Source organism: Scatophagus argus, chromosome 22 (assembly GCF_020382885.2).
Source record: "Scatophagus argus isolate fScaArg1 chromosome 22, fScaArg1.pri, whole genome shotgun sequence".
NCBI classification, from domain to species: Eukaryota; Metazoa; Chordata; class Actinopteri; family Scatophagidae; genus Scatophagus; species Scatophagus argus.
Genome location: NC_058514.1, coordinates 13,965,123 through 13,983,542, shown reverse-complemented (window position 1 = coordinate 13,983,542; position 18,420 = coordinate 13,965,123). Strand labels below are relative to the sequence as shown.

The 18,420-nt window shown below is 41.0% G+C and overlaps 1 protein-coding gene across 1 annotated transcript in view; it reads left to right on the top strand.

Annotated features, from left to right (window-relative positions):
- The window catches only part of LOC124053976 (anoctamin-4-like), a 39,109-nt gene that overhangs the window by 2,553 nt on the left and 18,136 nt on the right, over nucleotides 1-18,420 (top strand). The window contains exons 2-11 of the mRNA XM_046379598.1: nucleotides 1,067-1,141; nucleotides 7,237-7,461; nucleotides 13,456-13,656; nucleotides 15,024-15,172; nucleotides 15,314-15,463; nucleotides 16,529-16,629; nucleotides 17,316-17,360; nucleotides 17,448-17,579; nucleotides 17,795-17,901; nucleotides 18,364-18,419. Of these exons, the coding sequence (XP_046235554.1) occupies nucleotides 1,067-1,141; nucleotides 7,237-7,461; nucleotides 13,456-13,656; nucleotides 15,024-15,172; nucleotides 15,314-15,463; nucleotides 16,529-16,629; nucleotides 17,316-17,360; nucleotides 17,448-17,579; nucleotides 17,795-17,901; nucleotides 18,364-18,419 (1,241 nt within the window). The remainder of the gene's footprint in view (nucleotides 1-1,066; nucleotides 1,142-7,236; nucleotides 7,462-13,455; nucleotides 13,657-15,023; nucleotides 15,173-15,313; nucleotides 15,464-16,528; nucleotides 16,630-17,315; nucleotides 17,361-17,447; nucleotides 17,580-17,794; nucleotides 17,902-18,363; nucleotide 18,420) is intronic.

The window sequence follows — 18,420 nt, the reverse complement described above, 5'->3', positions numbered from 1 at the left end:
ACAGCCTAAATCGTTTGGGAAACTCTCTGCATACAGCCCAATACCAAGCAGGTCATTTAGCAACTAGCTGGAGCGTTTAGCATCTAAAGGGCCAGATAAATGCAACATGAAACTCAATTTTGGATTTAGATTTGCCTGGTGTTCAGGAGGCCATTGCTCCAGGTCTGCTTGATAGGTAAATAGGATTTTGACAGCTAATAATAACAAGCCTGTACTCACACACACCGATACATTAGGTGTGTGTGGATATAGGGTTGATAATACAGTAAATGCAATATGGTTTTGCTTAGCATTCTGAAATTGTGTATACTATATGTATTATTGTAATATATATACATAAATCTGATTGTGTTTACATTTTTGTGCCAGTAAACTTGCAAGAACTACTTACAAATCATTTCCTGTTTGGTTTGGACACTGACCAACAGCCATGAGAGAATGTCTTTACTGTGAGCTAACATTGTTGTGTCACAGACCATTAATTAAAGCACTACGAGATGTAAAGGCTGCATTGCAGATTTGCAGACAGGGGAGCATCCAGATCAGTAAGCAACAAACATTCTCTTGTTTGTGTTTGAGGCACTGTTCTCTCACCACTCTGGGGGTTAGTGGATGGTCGTCTTCCTTTAACTCATCCAAAGCTTATGGGCTCATTCTCAGGACACTGCTAGTGTTATGAATTTTATTCAGAGTGTTCTACCACAGTGGGTGATTTCATTCCCTCTCTATATAAACGGATAGACTAAGGTAGTAAAGCTGCCAGTCTCATAGATTTTATTAACTCTGCCAAGGTCAAGGGATTTTTCCCTTGTGTAGTTCAGTGTGTGGAACAGGGCACTTACATTGCAGGATTAGGGGTTTCGTTCCTGTAGCACTGCAGGAACTGCACTAGGCTTAGTGACTTAGTGGACACATTTGGAACTGTAGAATACATGACTACATGAAAACAGTCAAGAAAACTGTACCTGTCAGCCTGTGCTAAAAGTACTGTAAGTTGTCTTGGACAAAAAAAAGTCTGCCTGATACCATAGCTGTTCCTTATGTGTGATCTGTCCACCTGTCATAGACCGCGAGCCAAGCAGCAGCAGCTACAATGCGTCCTCAGGAACCTTCTACAGCTGTGTCAGTCAGATCACCATTGGTAAGTCCGTCTTTGCTGTTGAAGGAAGGTCCTTTGAATGCTATTGCTATTGTTATTGTTTTATACATGTGGTCAGTAAGGGCTTTGCAATATACCAGTTGTGATAATAACCATGATATTTAAAAAATGAATTATGATATCATATCATCATATGATATTGATTATGATATCATAATCCAGCAGAGCAGTTAGGCCTTTTGGTTCTTTTGTTCATCAGTTCATCTGGTTGCATTTTCTCAATTAATTAAGTGTAATTGTTCTTGATGGCTCATGGTTACAGACTCTCTCTCCCCAGCTTCCTACACTCGCATGTGTTCATTTGCCAAAGAGGGAGACAAAACACACAGTCAACAAAATTTAGATGAAGTTGCTTCTTTGTTCCAAATTTTCTGCATTTCAGAAAGAACAGCATTGTTGACTTTAAGGTTGAATTTATTTCTTAGCTTAACATCGCTGAAACAGGGCAGCTAATATTGCTATAAGGAGAGCAACAAGTTAGTGGAATTTTTAGGAAGAAGACACTTGGAGTCCATGGGAATTTCAAAATAAGGGTGTATCCTAAAGATGATGGCGTGCATCATTGTTTTCACTTTGCATCGATTTTACTGGATCGTCAACATATTGATCCAGATTGATGGATTATTACATCCTTATTTCTGTGTATTTGTCTGAGATTCAACAATGGTGTGTTTACAAACAGCAAACAAAGATTGGGTGCGTGTTATACCTTTAAACATCAGTGTTTCTCCAGGAGAGATAGTTACCTTTCCAATCCAAACTGGCATTGCCTCTGAATAACAGACATATACACATACACAGAAGAACAAACACAGTTCAGTTTACATGCGTTATACTGATGCATTGATTAAAGGGCCAAGCCAAGTAACACAAGTACTTTTGTGTTGATTCGCACCAACCGTGCAGAATTTGTCTCGAATTAACACTGCTAGAATTTCAACAGATAAAACCTGTTTTGGATGTGCAAATGCAATTTCAGATATCTACAGTTAGAATTGTGCCAAGAAATAACGCAATTGTAGATATCTGCTGTAGAGGAGCAAACACTGACAGAGCTATATTTAAGAAAAAGGTTGTGTATTTTAATTCAAAATCACATTACATTGATATAGATGGTACTGTGCCATCATATATCTTTTGAAAATATATATCGATTTTGCTCCAGTGAGCTGTAGTGTGATGTTGGAGGATGCAAGTTTATCAGATCTTAACATTTACCGTTGTTTCAATTTATCGGCATTATATGGCAAAATGTCAGCATAATAGGAAAAAAAAAACCTAAAATAGTCATTAGCGAAGCCTTGAAGAAACATGAAGTAGCAAATCATGTAAACATGACCCACAAATGTTATGATACAAATCAAAAATAAAATAAATAAATAAAAACAGCAGTGCCTGGTGTGAGAGAATTTGCTGCATTACAATTGGTGCTGTATCAACTGCTTTCTGACAGCATACTCATGAGCAGGAGAGGAGCATGCAGTTGGAAAATTAAAGAATTCCCATGACATGTAGCTTTGTTTGCATTTCAGGGTTTGTTGACAGCCAGTAGTGCCTCGTTGACGCAACTGTCTGAAATAATTTTCTTGTCTGTCACAAAACTGCAACCTCCTGCCATTTGCAATATTCAGACATTGCCTTTTGACATTTTTTCAATGAATATTACAGCCTGGTTAGTGGGAGAGACTGCCAGCTGGATTCTGACTTTTGGTTTAGCTCAGGCTATGCTGCACTTATATGCAGGTGTTCTCTCTGTCTCTCTGTGCTAAATTAAAAAAATAATCCTAATGAAGTGCTGAGGGAGAGCTTTGAACCGTTGAGACTCACCCACTCAGTTTTACAAAGATAAAGATCTATAGTCTTTCCCCGCACTCTGACAAAAGAGTGAGTGTGCCTCCTGTGATTTAAAAGCCCTGGCTTTTGAGAGGAAAGCACTAGTCAGCATTGCTGGCAGGTCTTAAAAGTTGTAGTCGATTATAATCTCTCATTTATTTCACCCTGTAAGAATTTACTGCAGTTGTGCAGTTGATAGACAGAGCCAATCTTCAATCCTGAAGCAGGGATTCAGTGAAGGATGACATGAAAAGCAAGTGCATCATGCTGAAATTTACACAGCATTGACGGATCACTGATCTATACACTGAAATTACTTATATTATATATTTTTGTCTAATATACTTCAGAGAGGATACATTTCCACAAGCTATGAACATGCTCAGATTTTTCATTGAATCCATGCCCATAAAAATTGATTGATTGTTGTAAACTCTCAGTTCAAACCGATTGTTGCATAGTGCAGCGTGTGGCCCAGATACCTGCACCTGCATTTGTTTTCGTACATCTGAGGGTGTCAGGAAATGCTACATATCTGGGCCTCACCCTCCTCAGAGAGCCACGTGGGCACTTTTTTTTTGATGACTGCGACATAGATATTGCTTAGAACACACTATGTCTGAAAAGGCTGCGTGCACCGTGAGTTTTGGAGGTCGTTCGGATACATGCCAGGTGTAGATTACCACCTACATCCCTCCCGCCTTTTCAGGTGACTTTCATGGGATGTTGCAAAAGCAAAAGCTAAAGCCCGGTCACTTAATGGCTCCTTTGAATTGTGTTACTCTCCCTAGCTGGACCAAGTTCCTGTCTAACCAATTACCTCAACCAGTGTTTCTCATACTTCTTTATGTCAAGGACCACTAAACTGACACAAACTAGAAAATGGGCACCTTTTAATAAGATTTAGTCCCAGGCTCTCTCATCCCTCAAGAATTTTGTTTTTAGATCTTTTATTACTGTTATTGTATCCCTGGCCTAAAACAGCAATAAACCTTAAAAAACAAGTATAAAGTTTGTCCAAACACATTTCACTGTGTCTAGGCTTATTTTGTCAATGAAGAGAAGATGTTTGGTATTTCTCCATCACTGAGAAAAAAGTCTTTAAATTGGAAAATGAAAGAGCAAAGTTTGTGCTGTTTCTTATACTGTACTTTTGTGCTGCTGGGGTAAGCTGTTTTGCGCTCATTTTCATGCACATATGTTTGGTTAAACTGGTGTGACTCTTTAGCCTGGGTAATGCGGACTACAATGAGAACTTTGACACACTAAAGATTTTTCTATCATCTATGTTTTCTGTGGTCACAAAGCAGAAAACCTTGTTGTGCCAGAAAAACGCTATGTGTTCCAGCTGGTGCAAGGGCTGGCTTGACACGCAGATATCAGTAGAGGGACACCCAGCCATCATGCCATCACGTGAAACCTTGTCTGTTCTTTCTGATAATTTGAGGCTGCAGTGAGATTTATAGCTTAGATTTACCTCATCCCTCCTCCTCGGAATTGACCCTTCTCCGATGTGCTGTGTGGGGAGTGAGCTGGAGGCTTAGAGACTGCCAGGTAGTCCACTATTGATCGGGCTGTGTTTGTTCTCTGCTGATGCCCCTTTGAAATTTGCTGGGCTTCGTGTTTCACAGGAAATCAGGATGTGGGGGGCGGTGCAGGGTTGAGTGTGTTCCCTAGTCCTGCCTGCCCCAGTGTGTTACATAATGACAGTATGAGAGAAAGAAGCAGAAAGTAGACAAACAAGATAACAGAATGCACTTTATTTGGTTAGTGTTAGCTAAAAAAGGCCTGTCCGTGTTTATCTTGTGCAACTGACTAACCCACAAGATCTGCAAGTTTCCAAAGTTATTGTCAGGCTGAGGCTCACGTCAGGACTCAGACACAGAGATACGATATCAATAAAACAGACTTCATTAACGTTGTCTGTGTCAACACCTCTTGACACTGTGGAAAACAATAATGCTATGAAAATTCGAATGCGCGGCTATGAAACATTAACAAAATAATGGAAGGAAAAACAATGACAGTCTATGAAACTTAGTGAACAAAAATTGCTCCCGAGGGAGGAATAAATCTACAAACTAAGGCTAAGATTCTAAGAGCAAAAAAATCACTCCAACCAGACGAAAACCTAAGCTATCAATACTAATAAGGCAACAACAAAAAATCGCTCTATAAAGAGGAAAACTAAGACCTAAACTAGAATACCTAACTAGAAACTAAACAGAACTATGAAGGGTGCAACAAAGTAACAAAGTTATGATCTGTATGAACGATCCCTGAACGAACTGTAGTGCTTGCTGCTCGCCACGCAGCCTGAGAGAGAAGGTACTGCACTGAGAGGACTCATTACTTCCTAGTCATATAAAAGATTAGTTCATATTGAACGAATCGGTCACGAACAACACATCACTAGAATGTACAGCAAAATGACAAGCTAATTGCTAATTCCCTCTTGACTGTACAACAATGATATTAATCTTCTCATCTAGCTATCAGAAGGAATTCAATTCTCCAAAATGTCAAACTAGAAGAAAGTTTTAGGGAAATGGTGTATAAATGTAAAATGTGCTATCTGTGAGATATGTCCAGAATTTCTTATGGCCAGACATTCAACATTCATATTACCAACAGAATGTCAAAGGTGTCTAGGTAGCCTATTGTGTCGTAGAGATATCTAATAAAACCACTGAACAAAGAATAACAAAAATCTATTAAAACAGTATAGTTGACAACACATTTACAGTATTTACATAAGTAACTTCATAAGTCAACTTTTATTTGTTCCACCATTGCAGTGATACTAGAATTTGTTCTTATACTTTTTGTGAAAATAAAATTACATCTTCAAAAGGATACAAAGGCATTTGTACTATAGTCTGGCATTGGATCAAAGTATAGAACAGAATTTTTGCTGTTTATATTTATCGAATTTCACCTCTGGGGATCAATAAAGGATTATCTTATCTTAAACAGGCCTGGGAAATAACAGGGGATGACATGTCCATCACACTTGATCCCAGGTCATCGTGTTTACATAGCCCATTGGCAGTCATAGTGACAACTGACTATTTTGCAAGGAAGAGGCCTTTGGCAGTCTCTCAGAACAACCTTTTTAATTCAGTAGAGTCCGGCATTTGATGTAATTGAATGCAAACAAATGTTAATGTTAATTAATTCAGTCTCAGGGTCTTTTTATGTTTTAGTTTCTTTGTGGCATTTCTTTTTCTTAATCATTTAAAAGATGCTACCATATAGATTTTTTTCAGATTGGATGTTAAAATGCAAGTTATTCCAATTTAGGACAATGGAGATGAAAACCAGATTTTACATGGTGGCAATGAATCACACAAACTTGAGCTGCCAGTGGACTCGTTAAAAGCAAAATACCATTTTCAGAAACACTGGTGTGCGTGGAAGAGGAAAAACAAAATTGCCAGGGACACTGAGTTCAGACACCTGGCGTCCCAGAGCTGAGCTGAGCTGGGTTACCCGTTTCTGAGGCCTTGTGAAACTGAGAGAGAAGTCTACCGAGGAAAAAAATCGAAGGCCGGAAACTGGCCAAGCTGCTTCAGCAGTCTGTGCGTCGACGTGAAGCAGGGAGAGCGGAAGATAAAGAAAACTCATCGCTCTTCTGTCAAAGGGGGGAACTTCATGGGCCGTCATCTAATAACTACTGCCTGTCATATCTGAATACATCCAAACCTCAAACTGATTTTTCATTAATCATTGTAAGATAAGTCAATTAAAAGTCCTTCAAGCCATTGTTTTTCTGTCTTATCGCATTAAAAGCATTATAAAGTATATTTAAGATGATACATTTTGCATTCACATGACTGTTAGTGAGTCATTGAGCACTTCCTGCTGAATAAACACTTTTGCATGCAAGACTCATTGAAATGCTGAGTAATGCCCAGTGACCTAAAGTTTGATGTTTAAATGATGTTGACAGCTTCCACCACTAGAGGGCAATGTTGCTGAGGACATCATAACTGTGATTGACTTATGCTTCAGCTATCAGCAAGCGTTACAAAGAGCAAGATAAGAGGTCAGATCCTGATAGTAGATACAGCAAAACTGCCCTGTGATCATGCATGATAGAGAAGAGTGATTTTTTCTTTCACTGCGGCACTTGAAAAATGTATGTTCTATACAGAGAAACTAGAATATGTTGTACATGATAAAGATAAAACAGAATAAAACTAATCTAAGTTAAGGGTTAAGATATATTTGTCTTTTGGCAGGGTTTGACCTTGGGGGTCAAGTGGCCATCGGGTTCTCCCACTGGAAGAGTCCTTTCCCAGAGAGTGGTCAGAATCTCCCCAGTCCAGACTGCGTTCACTCGGAGGCCTCCGCCGTGCCGCCTGTTAGCGAGCATCTCGAGCCAGCTTCCTGCCCGGCGTCGCTGTCAGTCACCCCACTGCCCACCCTCAGCGCCAGTCAGGAGACGCTCTGTGACAGCAGCACGAGTACGTAGAGCGCAGTACAGCACATTTTAAAGTAGAAACCCGCAGTTTATTGGAGCTACAGACTCCTTACAGAACATCTCTGACTTGTTGAAATGTTTCATATTGTCAGTAGAGCTCTTGGGGTGTGGATAATATAGGTGTTTGGTTGGACTAAGCCATGGAAAGAGAGAAAGAAAGACAGAAAAACAGAAAAAAATGAAAGTGTATCGGAAAACAAGACTCACACGTCCATGTGCTCATAGAAGGAGTTGTGTTTTGGGGGCCAGTAGAAACTGTTCTTCCAGTTTATTACTGACCTCAAACCGATCTCTTCCTCAAGTGATTTCAATGCAAAGTTGGGGGATGGAAGTCCTCTTTCAGTGCAAAATTAATTTTGTAAACTACCCAAAGCTAATATGAGGCTTCAGCAGTTTGTGTTTGGCAAATCAAATATTTCTAAGTTACCGTGATTTAACTGCAAAGTTTCCGCTTGTGTTTTGCCAGTCAGCGTGTCTTTTCCGAACAGCAGCAGAGGGACAGAAACTGATTTATGAAAGGATCTCGACAGACCCAGCATGGACAGGAGGAATGATTATGGTGAATCAATCAATTTAAACTTATATATGGGCATTATAGGATAGACTGAAAAAAGGTGAACCTTTCCTTTAATATTTACTTGTCAGCGTGTGTGCTCTGACGTGTGTGTGTGCCCTTGAGTCTCCATCAGAAGATCACGCTGACACTGTCATCAGTGCCAACTGTCATTGTTTTGGGCTACAGCAACACTGACACAGCCAGCCCTTTTTCCTGATTGGCCACTGCCACAGCAGCTTCATGTCCGATTGGCTGCTGGGGAGGGCTGATTAAGAATGCTGAGGAGCAGCACCTCTCTCTCCCCTCTCTCTCTCCCTCTATCTCTTTCTTTCTCTCACTGTAAACATCCTGCTCATGCTTGCGGGGTTTTTTTTTTGTTTAGTTTTTTTTGTTTAGTTTAGTTGTTTTTTTTTGCCTCCAGAGATTTTTGACAGCTTTTGTGAGCTTTTCTGCTGCCTGATCTTTGCATCGCTGCTATGACAGATGCGACAGTGTGAGTGCATGTGTTTGCGCGTATAGCTGTGTTGGATTAGATGGAAAATGCAGTGATGAGGAGTAAGGAGTAAAAAAGTGGGGATGCTGGTTTGCCTTGTGGGGCGTCGTGTTTGTGTTCCTCATTTGCTCGCTGGGGCTGGAAGGGACGAAGGGTGACCGCTGTGGGTTTGTGTGTGTGTGCGCGTGTGTGCTCGTATGGGGAAAAGTCCTCTGGCTGTTTTTCGTCTGCTGCGGCTACTGGGAAGCACCTCCCCACACACACTCTCTCTTCCCCTCTGAGGGGTGAAAGCAGCCTTACTGCCTCTCTCCACCTTCACACGGTGAGTCTTGTCAAGTTGTCTTGAAGCAAAGGCAGCTTGTTCTCCAGACTGGATTCCTTGTTTTTCTTTTTTTTCCCTGCAGTGCTCACTCTCGTGTTTCCATGTCCTACACACCCCTCTTCACGCTGCTTCACCTCTTTCATGCAATTTCCTGTGGCCATGCAAACATTTGACCTTCACACACACTCACATACACACACTCTCTGATTTTCTCTCTGAGCTGCCCCCCCCGCTTCGCTCAATTGTAAATGTACAGTGTTCATGCACTCTGTTTCATCCTCCATCATGCATCTTTGTAATACACAGAAATGGGTCATGCCTCTATGAGGACTGTATGTGTGTAAGTGCGTGTGCTGCAGCCATGCCATCCAATCACCAGTAGCGGGTTGACAGCCACAAAATCCCCACTGCTTGACTGACTCAGGGGGAACATGCAACCCTCGTCCACCCAAAGGCATGATGGGTGCATCCAGGTGGAAAGAACGATCCCTCCTCAGTAGTGACTGACATCTGATCCCCTTGGCAACACATCGCACACACCCACCATCTCCCATTCTTCTCCTCTCTCTCCCTGCAGTCTTTTATTCTCTTCTCAGCATGAGCTGTCATTTCCAGGTTTTCTACATTGTGTTATGCAAGGAACCGTGTTGTTATGCACCGTGTTTTAGCTGAGAATGGTTTTTTTTTGTTGTTGTCTCACAAACTAAAAGGGCAAAGAATGACTTCTATTTATCAAATACGTAAATGAGGAAATAATGACTGAAACTAAATTGAAGACATAATGATCTGTTGCTCATGCTGTGGTACTGCAGGCTAACAGCATGAATATCCAAACAGTCTGTTCCTTGTAAGAATCAGGTTTTTAGAAACTGTGAAAACTGGTGCAGCAGAGGCTAAGATATCCTAACTTTTAGTCATTAGGATAGAGCTCCAACAACACTGAATTCTTCACCCATCATGATGCGAATCTGCTGCGTCTTTTGTGACGTCCATACTGCCTGCCGTATCTTTGACAGTAGAAATCGCCAAAGCAAAGCCAAACTTTCATTATTAGACATTATTAGAAATTATTAGTGTGTCGTGTTGTATCATATAATAGTTTACAATAATACTGGTGTAATTTTCAATATAATAATCAATTTAAAAAAATATTGCATTGCATTCATTTCTGTACCCTGAATCTGCAGCATAAGATATCAAATGTTGATTAAATATGTATTTGACACACTGAAATGTCAGGCGTAGCCTACTTACTTCTGCACACATGAATTTTCATGAGCGACTTGCTCCAAATACTGGAGGTTGTGATTCAAAACTACTGATTTGTTGAGTTTAAATTTATATGCACCACTGAGGATTTCGCTTTTTGGTTGCCTGTCAAGCCGTTCGTCCATCCCTTTGAACATGATATCTTAAAATTTGGCGCAGATTTTGGTGGTAAAAAGTCAGTGACCTCACAAAACATATTTTAAAAATAATTTTAAAAAATACTCATGATACATCCTGTTAAGTCTTTCAAAATCTAAATCTAAAGTCTAAATCTGGAGAGTCATGGATGTAAACCACGACTTGACTGGTGGAATAGAAGCATAGAAGCATTAGTGGAAATTCTAGTCTATGATATACAGTAAATGAATATATAGATATAGATATATATGATTGGTAATATCAACCAATCCAATCAATGAACAACATGACTTAGTAGGAGAGCTACTAGCTACAACTACCTTATCACAGTGTAAAGTCTGTCAGCTGAGTGGGAACTAATGGGCAGGGCCACTGGGGGAAACACTATTGCATATATTGACTTGGCAACACACCCAGGAAGTTAGTCCAGAGGCCAGAAAATATTTTGGCATATATGCCAGGTGAGCAATACTCAGTGGACTTAATAGGCTGTTTAGGGTCCAGTATGTGGTCCTGTAATACTCCTGCCTCGCAAGTTAAGCATTTTTGTGCATATTCTCCTTTTGTTTTCAGGACAGCCAACTCTGCATGCTCTACAGTCTGCAAAGTCCCACTGTCGGCCTTGTGTACTTTATACATTTCAGATGTCAGGGAGAGTCGTTGTTTACCTTGACAAATGTTACTTTGACAGCTTTTAAACAAAAAAAATGCTTACATGGAAATCATCCAGAAGATAAAAATACTTCCTGTAGTGACCGTAAATGTTTGATAACGTGCTGGCAAACAGTCAGTCTTCCATTACGAAGTTTTCAAACATCAGCAGATTTCAGGACTTTGAAATTTGAGCAACTATTCATCTACAGCCTGTAGCCTTTGTATATTTCCTGGATTTGAAGTTACTGGCTATCATTTTACTTTTGTCTTAGTGCTGTAGGAAAGACAATGTCATATCAAATAGTTTACGAAACACCTTAAGATGTATTTATTGTAGCTGAGATCTGGAGAAAACACTTACACTTCTGTCTATGCGCTGCCAAAGCTTTGGAAGCATGTGACCTCAGTTGGGGCTTTGGTTACAGGCTCATCATAGGTATGTTAAAGTTTGATGGATACATTGTTGGGCTGGCCACTGTCTCAGCACAGCAGCATGACATAGGCCAATATGTAGTGTGTCAGTCCTTTGAGAGCCAATATTTATAGTAAGCAGCTCTCTCTCCCTTTAATGAGACCAGGGTTGGTGTGCTGTGGCTGCTGAGGAAACAGTGTCGATGAGCCTGTTGAATATGGGGAGGTGAAGAACTAGTGTTGTTGATACCCATAGTTGTTACGTACATGCACACTATATGTACAAAAGTATTGGGACATGTGACCATTACACCAACAGGGACCTTAATAACATTGCATTCTAAATACACAGAGATGAATATAGAGTTTGTCCCTCTTTGTAGCATCCACTCTTCCGGAAAGGCTTTCTGCAAGATTCTGAAGTGTTTCTGTGGGAATTTTTTTCATCCATTCATGCAGTAGAGCAATAGTGAGGTCAGACACTGATGTTGGACCAAAAGGTCTGGCTCACAAGACTTTGCTTTGTGCACTGGGGCACAGTCATGCTGGAATAGAGAAGGGCCTTCCCCAAACTGTTGCCACAAAGTTGGAAGCATAGCATTGTCCAAAATGTTTTGGTATGCAGAAGCATTAAGATTTCCCTTCATTGGGAGTCAGAGGCCAAGCTCAAACCCTAAAAAACAGCTCCATCCCAATACTTCTGTCTATATAGTGTATGTGTAAGATTAGCTTGTTGTTTTCACCAAGCTCTGTTTCAGTAACATAACTGGGTATGTTGCCAACTTCATCCCTTGATAATTTCAGATTTGTGTGATTGAGCCTGCCCTCTCTGAACACTGCACCTGCTGTTTGGATAGCAAAGCACAGTGAAATGTTTACTGCCACTATGACCAAAGGAAGAGGACACTGACTGCTGAGTTTTCACCAGTATGCAATTTATCACATTTTTATTAGCTGAATTCATAGGGTCCAATGTTCCAAAGACCCGATTAGAGACCTGATTAGAGCCAAGATGTTCCCCAACCTCTATCTCTGTCCCCAGTTCTACCGCTCAGCAGAAAATTCTAGCTGAGTCACCTTTCACGTCACAAATGAAAATTCAGTGCAGAAGACAGCCACCCACCTCCACTGAAGTCTTCCCTGTCTCCAGAGAACTGAAAGTAAGAGATACAGACCCATTTGGGTAGAGTTGATTTAAGCGGTTTTGCTAAGCTTTGAATAATTTCCTCCCCTCACAGGACACAGACTGGTTGACAAATAGGTCCAATTAGTGTGTGTTCCCATGGCGAGTTTTTGTGTTTTCAAGGTCTTTCAAGGTTAATCCTTATTAAGGCGATAAAAGTTACTGAGCTCTCATTTTTTTGTTTCCTTTTGTCCTTAGTTTCACACATCTTTCTTTTATTATCTATCTCTCTCTATTCATGCTTTTATTCTTTCCTTTACAGTATAGCGGCAACCCAGGAAATAAGATTGAAGTTGTGTAAATTATTATCTGTAAAGTGTCTTACTGTTGTACTGCTAATGGACTTTGAACCCCTGCATCAAAGATTCCCATCCCAAGTCGGGAGTGGGAAACATTTTTTCCAGAGGGCCTTATCGACTTAAATGAAGTAATTAAAGGGCTTCAATGGTGTATTACAGCATACTGGGACGTTTTCAAACTGACCTTTGTTGTCAGTCTTTCACCGCCAGAGACATGCTTGCTCTGTTATGTGAGCTTGTATCATAGCATGTGTCACTGTGCTCGATTGAAAAATTGGCTCTTAATGTTGTTTTTCTTGAATACTGAAATACTCTCAAATATACTGGCTTTGAACCCTCACTCTACATTGCTACTAGGTACGAGTGCCTGTCTTGGTGTGTCAGCCCTGCGAAAGGCTGGTGGCCAGTCCAGGGTGTACCCTGCCTCTCGCCCGTAGTCAGCTGTGATAGGCTCCAAAACGTAGTTTTTACTGATCAACCACAATGCTCTTACACCATATCAATGGACTTCAGATTCAGTTAGTACTTTTGTTTGTTAGGAACAACAAAAAGTACCAGTTACCTAATTTGAAAAGGTTTCAAAACATGAAGCAATAAATATAATTTAAAAAATGTCAAAATAAATAAAGATAAAGTTTTCTGTGTCCTGTAGGTGTGAGTTTATCTCTACATGGGTCTGAGTCCCAGCAGCAGAGCCCCCACCAACGCAGAGTCCGGCTGCAGTCGTCGGCCTCAGGCTACCAGGCAGCGGACAGACTTCTCGCCTTCTCTTCCTGTGGGAAGGCTGACATCATGGAGGAATCCTCCGTTGAAGTCCCAGACTCCAGCACTCAAGATGATGTACCTCCCCTTGGTGAGATTCACTAGCACCACTAGAGCTTGAAGTGGCTGCCCACTTCTTACACCTTTATTTGTTCGAATTTAGCAGTGGTGAGAAAGTGAGAAAAGTCAGTCCTGTCGTGATACTGGCCAGTCTCCAGTTAAACACTGAACCTCTAGAGCTGCGTGTGTGGACCCAATGAGATTTGCTACAATATTTGGGAGGCTGAAATGAATAGTTCTAGATGATGTAATAAATGTTATCATTGCTCAAGCATGAAAGTTATTAACTGCAATATTTTAGTCTACTGGATGCGGCTGCTGGCTACATTGGTAACTATGATTCCACTGTATAAACGTTATAAATATTTGTATTTACATTGCAAATCTCTTTCCCCTGCAGTGTATTAACACAACAAGCAGCAGCACTTCTATCTCTCCCTATCTCATCACAAGTGTTACAGCCTCCACTGACTTTAGCTGGTCATTTTCTGTATTAAGGAAGTTGAAAGACACCTCCTCTGTCTTGTGGTAATTACATGTAATTACGCCTAGCTGCAAATCTCTGCAATATTACGTCTTAAAAATTTGTGTCTTAAAGTAAACATGCATGTTCAGACATGTTTTTGCAGCAGTCGAAGCTTGCACACAACTCAGAACAGTGACTTAGCATATAGCGTAACCTGAGCCTGAGACAACATGCTGCACACCACGCTAAAACATTGCTACTGGCTAAACCTCTGTCGAAAAGGGCTAACTTTGTTCATGATCAAAAACAAGCGAATCAGCAACTTTGCTAACACAGTCAAACAGCAAGCAAGTGCAACAACATGACATCCTTTTAGTATGTGAAGCTTTACCCAGCGGGCACTTTTTTTAGATTCAATATGTCTTTCTTTTCTTTGCTTCCTCTGTCAGTGTCCACTTTGTTCCCTCCGCCTCTAGACTCTGCCTCTCCAACAAAATGATAGTAAATTAAGGCTGAAATGGTTCTGCTCAGCGATTCAGAACCCAGTTTGTATCACTAAAGGATAGACTACCCCTTCTGGCTTGAAAGGGTCTCTGATATAGTGATATATGAATGATGGGTCAGATTACTATATTTAAAGATAAAGGAGTTGCTCAAAGAGTGACAAACCAACAGAGACTCATCAACCAACTCTGCTGTTCCTCTCAGCCTGCAGACTGAGAGAATATTGTCACACCATTTTGGTTCCATCTCTTGCCAGCTGACTGCAGGAGCATTAAGCAGCTAAAGAGACAGATATTTATCTTTGAGTTTGGTTGAGAGCAAAATAGGCAGAGTAAATACTGGATGTACATTCAATGGTGACCAGAAACATGACTTCAAACCTGCCCCATGTCAATACATCTCTACACTCTGCTCATCTTCCCATCCAGCCGTGAAAGATGTTAACGTGCTGCTCGAGAGACAAAGGTCAGAAGGCATCAGCAGTTCGTCCAGAGATGACGACTCCACCCTGCTGAATCCGGGAACCCACAGCAGCATCCTCGATGACAACACAAAGTCTGATTCTGGCCTCCCAGGGGTCAGTAGTGGAGCTAAATCTCTGGGCTTCCTGAAGTCACCTTTTTATGATCCATAATAAATAAATCATGAGAGATAGTAGATTCTTCCTCGTTATGGCCTGTTACCATTCTTTCCTGATTCTCTGTCTCTGCGTTGTCAGGGGAGGAGTAAACCCTGCGGCCTTTGCTTCAGCGATGGGAAGAGCCGTATCGACTACATCCTGGTTTACAGGAAGTCCAGCTCACAGTCAGAGAAGAGGGAGATATTTGAGCGGAACCTCCGTGCAGAGGGCTTACAGATGGAAAAAGAGGTAAGGAACAGCTACACTATCCATTTATTTCATCACGTTCACAAGGGATCAGCGAAATCACGTTGTCAGTGCTTGCCATATGTTCAAGTCCAGATATTAGCAGTTTGGTGTGGATGGAAAGCTTTAGCCAGATGTGGCTCTCAAGCACTCCCTCAGCTGATAGAGATTAAATGTCTGATTCAAGGGCACCTCAGCAGGACAGAGGCTGCGATCACAAGGCTTCACCTGAAGAACGACCTTTGTAATCATATCAGCCCTCCATCTGTGTGTTGAGAAAAGTTATTCCTGCTCTCACTGCTCAGTCAAGTAGGATTTTCTGGCTAAGTTGCCAAGCAAAAATAGTCACTCTTTGAAAACTGATAATTGCAAATAAACAAGAAGCGAGCTGCGTTCTTCTACTGACAGGGAATTAGTTTTGCTGTGATTACTTTGGCAAACCTGCAGCTGCCCTCAGAGTATGCTACAAGAGCAACATCAATACCAATTTGTGCAAAGATGCAATTTAATGCCCAGTCCTCTAATGCATGTAATCTCAATGGCCAGACTGCTGAATTTTAAAATGCTGCCCGGACTCACAAGTTCTGACAGCTGAGTGCTGTTGTGGCTGATTGCTGTCATTGGTGAGCCACCACTCACAGACACAAACACATGTGCCGATGACAATTTTGTGACACGTCCTATTTAGCAAAAAAGGTGTCTCTAAAGAGTGCAAAATGTGGATATGGATGTGTGTGTGTGTGTGTGTGTGTGTGTTAACTTGTGGATTATTTCTTGGTGCAGTTGCATCAAGGTCATCATTACAGGCAGGGGAAAACAATGGTTCTTGTCTCCGTCAACAGCCCACTTATGAGTGTTCATGCATGGAGTCATTTTATTATTTTTAGGTCTGTTTCCACTTAACTCCTGATTCATGTACCTTTAGACTGACTCCTACTCTGTGAGGAAGCACAGGTGAGGGAAAAGAGCTGAAAGCTGTCTGCACTGAAATGATATTTTTGAAGTCCTCCCTCTTTAAACGTCTTATCCTCTAGTTGAAATTGTTGTTTGTGCTTGGTTTCTTTACAGGCTTCTGTAACAAACAGTGATGTGATTTATCTGAAGCTTCATGCGCCCTGGGATGTTCTCTGTCGCTATGCAGAGCTCATGAACATTCGCATGCCTTTCAGGTGACACACGAAACACTCCTAGTATATCTTAGAACGGAATTAAAGAAAATTTAGGAAATAGAATATTCTCAAATTCCTATACATCTTTTATCAGAGCCAATAAAAATAAATGAAATGTCAAAGTTGTCATAATGACATTTAAGGTGTGTTGATGGATTCAGCTTACCATCAACTTATACACCTTAACAGCTGTCATTAGTCGCTGGTAATCTCTGAGCGTGGGCTGATGGAGTGAATTTCAGGAGCTGAATATAATTCAGATAATTAAATATGAATACTAATCGAATGCCAAAATTACAAATCCATGTGAATTTTTAGAAATGTATCAGCAAACATTAATGCGTTTAGCAATGTTTCTTTTGCTTTGTTTCTTCTTCTACCATCACCGACTGTACATCAGTGAAATGTGGACGCGGCGGCAGGAGTGTGTGTTGCATAGCCCTGTGCTGTGCTCAAACCAATGCCTAGTTGTAAAAACACTGCCCCAAAGGGAGTGGTCAAAGAATTAATAATTGTAATGCTAACATTATTTATTATCAGCCACAGTAGTAGCAATGGTAAAAACAGTAGAACTGATGTTGTAGCAGCAGTCAGCAGTAGTACTACCACTCATTTGTGTTACCATCCACTTTACATAAGTGTAGTTAAAACTTGGTTAATTATTTCCGTTGTCCCACACATTCCAGGAGGAAAATCTTTTACATGCATCGACGGCACAAGTTCATGAGCAGGTGAGCGTTCAGTCAAAGAGGCAACATGAGATTAGCCGACACAGCAAAATTCTTTTTTGTCAGCTTTAACAGCAACTTCACTCGCAGGATGGAGAAGCGCATCAACAGATTTCGCGGGTGGCTTCCCCGCAAGCCCATGAAGTTTGACAACGACACTCTGCCGGACCTGGCGGAGAACGAGAGCTTTACCGCCCCCTTTAGTCGATCAAGGATACATCAGTGAGTTTTTACAGAACTGCCCTTTAAAGATTCATCCCCTGTGCAATTACTTAAACTTTATCTTGCACCAGTGCCTGGTACGTTTTACATTTTCACTTTTGTACTAATCCCATTTGAAATTCTCCTTGTTGTCTTTCTGATACAAAGTGACACGCTACACACACACACACACATCATTCAGACAGATTTGTAATAACTGATTCTTTTCACTGCAGTTTCATCATCCACAACAAAGACACTTTTTTCAACAACGCCACGAGAAGTCGCATTGTCCACCACATCCTCCAGCGGGTCAAATATGAAGAGGGTAAAAATAAGATGGGTGAGTGTTTCCTTGTGCATTATGACAAATTCTACTGCAGGAATATTTGAAAAACGGATGCACAGATAGGAAGGGGTGCACAAAGAAAATAGAAATAATATAGCATCTGACATGCAGTGTTTGCGTGTCTCTCTTTCTCCCATCACACCTCTCATTATCTTACTTTATCCTTTTGGATCAATAAACGACATTTGAACATGAAACTGGCGTAATCCATGTAGCCTAACCCTTGACTGCATTGTGGAGCTGTTCACTAATTTACTCCAATTTCTGAGCACAAAAATAGTTAAATGATAAGGCAGCAGGATACAAAAGGTCAGATGAACAGAGATTTTTAAGAGTGCATGCCATGCTACAAATTCAGACTTCTCAAAAATAATCCCTACTATCGGCTACACTTCTTGACAAACATCGTCAGGTGTCTGTTGCTCTTCTTTCACGATTCTCTGCTTTTGATTCCAGGACTAAATCGTCTATTGAGCAATAATTCATACGATGCTGCGTTCCCTCTTCACGAGG